General features: G+C 39.2%; 1 protein-coding gene across 1 annotated transcript; it reads left to right on the top strand.

The window, feature by feature from the left end:
• Positions 1–746: 746 nt before the first annotated feature.
• LOC121939404 (cyclin-dependent kinase 11B-like) lies at positions 747–4,439 on the top strand (the record flags this gene model as incomplete). Its single annotated transcript, XM_042482420.1, has 7 exons — positions 747–900; positions 1,385–1,536; positions 1,672–1,799; positions 1,913–2,057; positions 2,618–2,754; positions 4,124–4,237; positions 4,341–4,439. Coding segments are annotated over exons 1-7 (886 nt in total), but the record flags the coding sequence as incomplete, so codon positions are not given.
• Between the last annotated feature and the right edge of the window lie 399 nt (positions 4,440–4,838).

The following is a 4,838-nucleotide window of genomic DNA, read 5'->3' as shown; positions in this document are numbered from 1 at the left end:
CGTACAATTATAACGTACTTTACAGGTCAACCACCGGCTTACTCAGACACTACTAACGTCTACTGGCCTTTTAACGTTAGCTAACTGCTAACGTGCACAACGTTACGTTATCGTTGTGATGCACGTTATCGATAATGGGATGTCAAATGCCAAACATAACAAAAAAAGTCGCCTTAGGTCCATTGACGAGGTATTGTTTGGGTTGTATTTAGCGTAAATATGACTACTTGTGCAATAAAAGTGTTGGAAATTGCGATGCGTTGTAGTGTTACAATACTGGGAATAGCGGGCCTGTAATCAGTTCATAATAAACAGTTTATAAACCTGACTTTTTTTTCTCCCAAAAAATCATTGCAGCCTGCTGGAGTGAATATTAATATTTACTTAAAGAATTTATTTTTATGTCACTCTTATGAAATAACTGCTGATTCACAATAAGGCCTCAAAATCACATATTTCGAATGGCAATTCTGCCAGATCCTCAACCTCGAAGAACATAAGCGTATTTTAACAGTTGGACAAACTGAAGACTAACAATGTTTTTCACCAGTGGTCACATTTTAACTACTTGCATAAACAATGTACATAGAGGAAAACTAGAGAGATACATTTTGAAAAACGATGACCTGCAAGTGGCAGGCTCTTCAGTTGATCTGTTTTAAGTGTAAATGTCAAACTCTGCAGGAATCAGATTAAATGAATTCTAAGTTGAAATGCAATGTTATGCACACTTGTGTGTTTATGTTTGTGTGTGTGTGATGTGGAACAGGCGGTGGAGAGTGGACGCTGATGGGGGACGAAAAGGAGACCTGGAAAGTAAAAACACTTGACGAAATCCTGCAGGAAAAGAAACGCCGAAGAGAATTAGAAGAGAGAACAGATCTCAAGCGCCAGAAAAATGTAAAGTATCTCAAAGCTAATGTAACACTCACATACGTTAACATAGTTTTTAAAAAATAATTTGCCAGAAACACTTGCTGTTTTAGTTTTGTTGTTTTATAAGATTTCTATAGAAACTCATGGAAACTAAAAGAATAAATGATAAGAAAAGGCAAATTGTGTGATAAATTTATGTTTGAAAACACATAGATTTATTCACAGTAACATTATAATTGTAATATCCATAACTATTCTTGTTGCGTTTATTGTTTTCATTATTATTTTTTGCTTTTATATAACAGTTTAATGACCTATTTCTTAAAGGTTGTTTCAGAAGCTTAAGACACACACTAAGAGACAGTTCTGATGGGAAAATAAAAATAATTTCTGTATTTATTCATTTATTGAGAACATTGAATTGCGTGTCTTATTCCATATCTGACAGTATTTTAATGATGTCTCTATGATTTTAACAAAATATTCTGCTTCCTCTTGTCTTGCACAGTTCACACAGGGCCTTGTTCCACAGTCGGATGATCGGGAAGCCAAACGAGATACTCCGGAGGAAGGAGAACTACGGGATCAAAGGATGGAAATAACAATTCGTAATTCCCCGTACACACGGGAGGACTCAACAGAGGACAGGTACTTGCCACTGTAAGAGACAAACATGAGTGTATTTTCACTTTGGAAGTAGTATGCATGGAATAATTCAATTTAAAATGTTATGGTTAAAAATGACATGTCGCTGGCTCTATGAACTGTCACAGCGTTTTCTTTTTATTTCTACAGGGGTGAGGAAGATGAATCATTAGCAATCAAGCCTCCACAGCAAATCGCAAGAAAAGACAAGTCTCACCATAGAAAGGAAGAGAAGAGAAAAGACAAAAGACGTCATCGCAGCCACTCTGCTGAAGGAGGTGCGGTAGCGCAGCTTAGTTACCGCTTACGACGTGTGATTTTCAGCTAAATACAACATGTTTGGAACAATTCTTCAAGATCTGCTTTCACTCATGGCCTTTTACTCTTACAGCAGGGAAACATGTACGACCCAAAGACAAAGAAAAAGAGCGAGAGAGCGATCGCAGGAAGCGTCAGTGGGAGGAAGACAAAGCACGGCGAGACTGGGAGAGGCAAAAACGCAGGGAACAGGCCAGAGCTCATTCCCGCAGAGAGAGGTGAGCATAGACCCTGGAAAGGCACCCCATATTTGATTATTTTTGATCATTTACGGCACTAATGTGTTGATTGTTTTGATTTTCCATTTGATTAGTGTATGCCAGCAAGTTTTTTTCTTTTATTTTATTTATTTATTCATTTTATTTGTTTATTTGGAGTAAGCATTCAGTTTGCCAGGATGATGAAGCTTTTAAGCAACATGAAATTGATCTAAATTTCTTTTATTCTTCTCTCAAATTTATAGCTACTGTACTCTGGATGAAAATTCACTGTAAAAAGAATTAAAATTTTCGAAAAAACAATCATTTTTGAAATATATATATAGTCAAGTGGAAATGCAACAAACCATCCATGTCAGTTTTGTTATTGTAATATATTTCTTGTTGAATACAGCTGTGAGGGTAACAGGGCAATGCTGCAGCCATAAAATAATTGAATGTTTGAGTAGAACAAGCTTTAACAACTTAAACTAAAAAATAAACAAACATTGACAAGATTGGACTTTTGGTTGTCTGGACAGACCCCGATTGGACTCTCCTGGGTTTTTTTTGGACCACAGGGACCGGCTGGAACAGCAGGAGCGCCAGCGTGAACGGGAGCGCAAGCTGCGCGAACAGCAAAAAGAGCAAAGGGAGCTGAAGGATCGTGAGAGGAGGGCCGAGGAGCGACGCAAAGAGCGAGATAGTCGGCGGGAAGGTCAGTGAATGAACACGATCACCTGGTGGGCAATTTTTGATCCTGGATAGGGCCAGGCTGTTGATTCAAGTTCAGACGAAACAGCATTTTAAGGGAATCCAGCCTGAGGGCAGGCAGGTGGTATATAATGTTAGGAGGCATTTAAGACTTTGTCAGAAGTGTGAGGGCCTGATGGTGTAAGATCAAGAGGAGAGGTGGGGCAGCAAACTTTTTGTCTTTTAAATGTGTGTGTGTATCTGTGCCGTTATATCATTCTGTGTGGCCTTTATACATTCGGAGGTTTTTGCGGGTCTGTGATCACAGCGCAGACAGACCTCTCCATGAGTTCTGTTTTTCCTCAGCAGCAGTTTGTCAAAGGGTGGATAATTGTTCTATCAATCTGCACACGACATACTTTCTTTTACAAGAAGAATACGCAAAGTGATTTAGGAATGCTGAGAGACTGATTTTTTTTTTGGACATTTTTCAGCCCTATATTACATTAGAACAATAACCTCTATTACACATTGCAAGCATACATATAAACACTATTTAATGGAAGAACATACATGCAACCTCTGATTTAAATTTCATATACCATCTCGCACACTCCACATAGTCCTCTACTCATTAATGTCTTTGTAGATGTTTATGCTTTGTTGTTGTGTCTGTTGATTGATTCTATATTTGATATTGTAATAAGATTTTTGGCCTCTGAACAGGAACCTGCTGAAAACCACTTTTTAAACTGAGTCAGGCCAGTTTTAACTGTGACAAACCTAATATTACTTTTAACTCCTTTCCTGCATAAATAAAACAAATAAAATTAAATGTATGGTTAAATGGGTGCACAGTATGGCTCGTTGATGTGGTGTGTAGGGGAAATTTATCATTATTTCATTGTTAATTGCATATTTTCACATGCACCACACACTACTCTATATTTTATTTCTTGTCTTAACTTGTGTGTGACTCAGCTAAGTTAATGACACATTTTAGGTCACAGTAACAAGTTGTGTTACCCTGGCTTCAACCTGCAACAAGGACATGTGACGTTCTGTTTTTTGAACAAACATGTTTTCATGGTGCCATGAGCTGATGCTTTTAGGTATCATCAGTAAAAGTGAATCCAAAGTCTGTTTTGATTGGCGTGTGAAAAAGGGGCCGGCTCCTGTGAGAAGTTATATCAATGTCTGTCAAATGTGGCGTGCTTCAGTTGCTCTGCAAACCCACTCAGGGCTTCGATTTAAGATCTTTATATTTCTTACGACTACACCTCCGAGAAGTTTCATTTTGAGTTAAAAAGTAAATTGCACTCAAAAAGGGTTATTCAAAGAATGAAAAAAAAAATGTAATTTCAACTTGAATAAGAGACTTCTCCTGTCCACAGTGCCGTCTCACCATCGAATGCTACCTGATGAGTCAAAACAAAGTCACCGCAGCCGAAGTCCCATCCGCACTCCCCGGGACAGATCGGAACACAGCGAACCACGGAGAAGTGGAAGTAAGTTTATTCATTTATAAATGAAATTTCACAGACTCACTTTGCCCAAGATCATCTTCATGTTGTACATTTCAGAATAACTGACACTGGCTTTTGTCTGCAGCATCAAAGGAGGAAAAGCCAGAGAGCAAAGATCTGCTCGCCGACCTCCAGGACATCAGTGACAGCGAAAGGAAGACCAGCTCCGGAGAGTCTTCCATTGGTAAAGGGTCATTTAACCTCGACTCATAGCAAAGACATGAACATTACACAACAAAGTCGCAGTACTTGGATTGTCCAGTTACCCTTTAACTGTAAATCTAAACACTTTCAGGACGCCTGACGTCTTTGGTCATTTACACTTCTGATAATAGGTTAGTCATTATAGCTTTGAACTGTATTAGAAGGGGCGAGTGAGTCAGAAGCACTGCAGGAATGCACTGGTGCTAAACACAGACTGAATTTAAAGATGGACGACTTGTCCCCCTCTTCCCCCTTCATGCTTAAGTGAAGCTAAAATGTCCTGGACACAGCCACTGCCACCTTGAGCTGGTGTCTTCATTTGGAGCCAGAGTCTGGCAGAACGCCTGTCTGACCATTCGCGAGCAGCACCAGTGAACGC

The sequence above is a fragment of the Plectropomus leopardus genome, unplaced genomic scaffold, assembly GCF_008729295.1.
Source record: "Plectropomus leopardus isolate mb unplaced genomic scaffold, YSFRI_Pleo_2.0 unplaced_scaffold4772, whole genome shotgun sequence".
In the NCBI taxonomy this organism is placed as follows: domain Eukaryota; kingdom Metazoa; phylum Chordata; class Actinopteri; order Perciformes; family Serranidae; genus Plectropomus; species Plectropomus leopardus.
The sequence above is the reverse complement of the archived record's forward strand: the minus strand, read 5'-3'. Positions and strand labels throughout refer to the sequence as shown.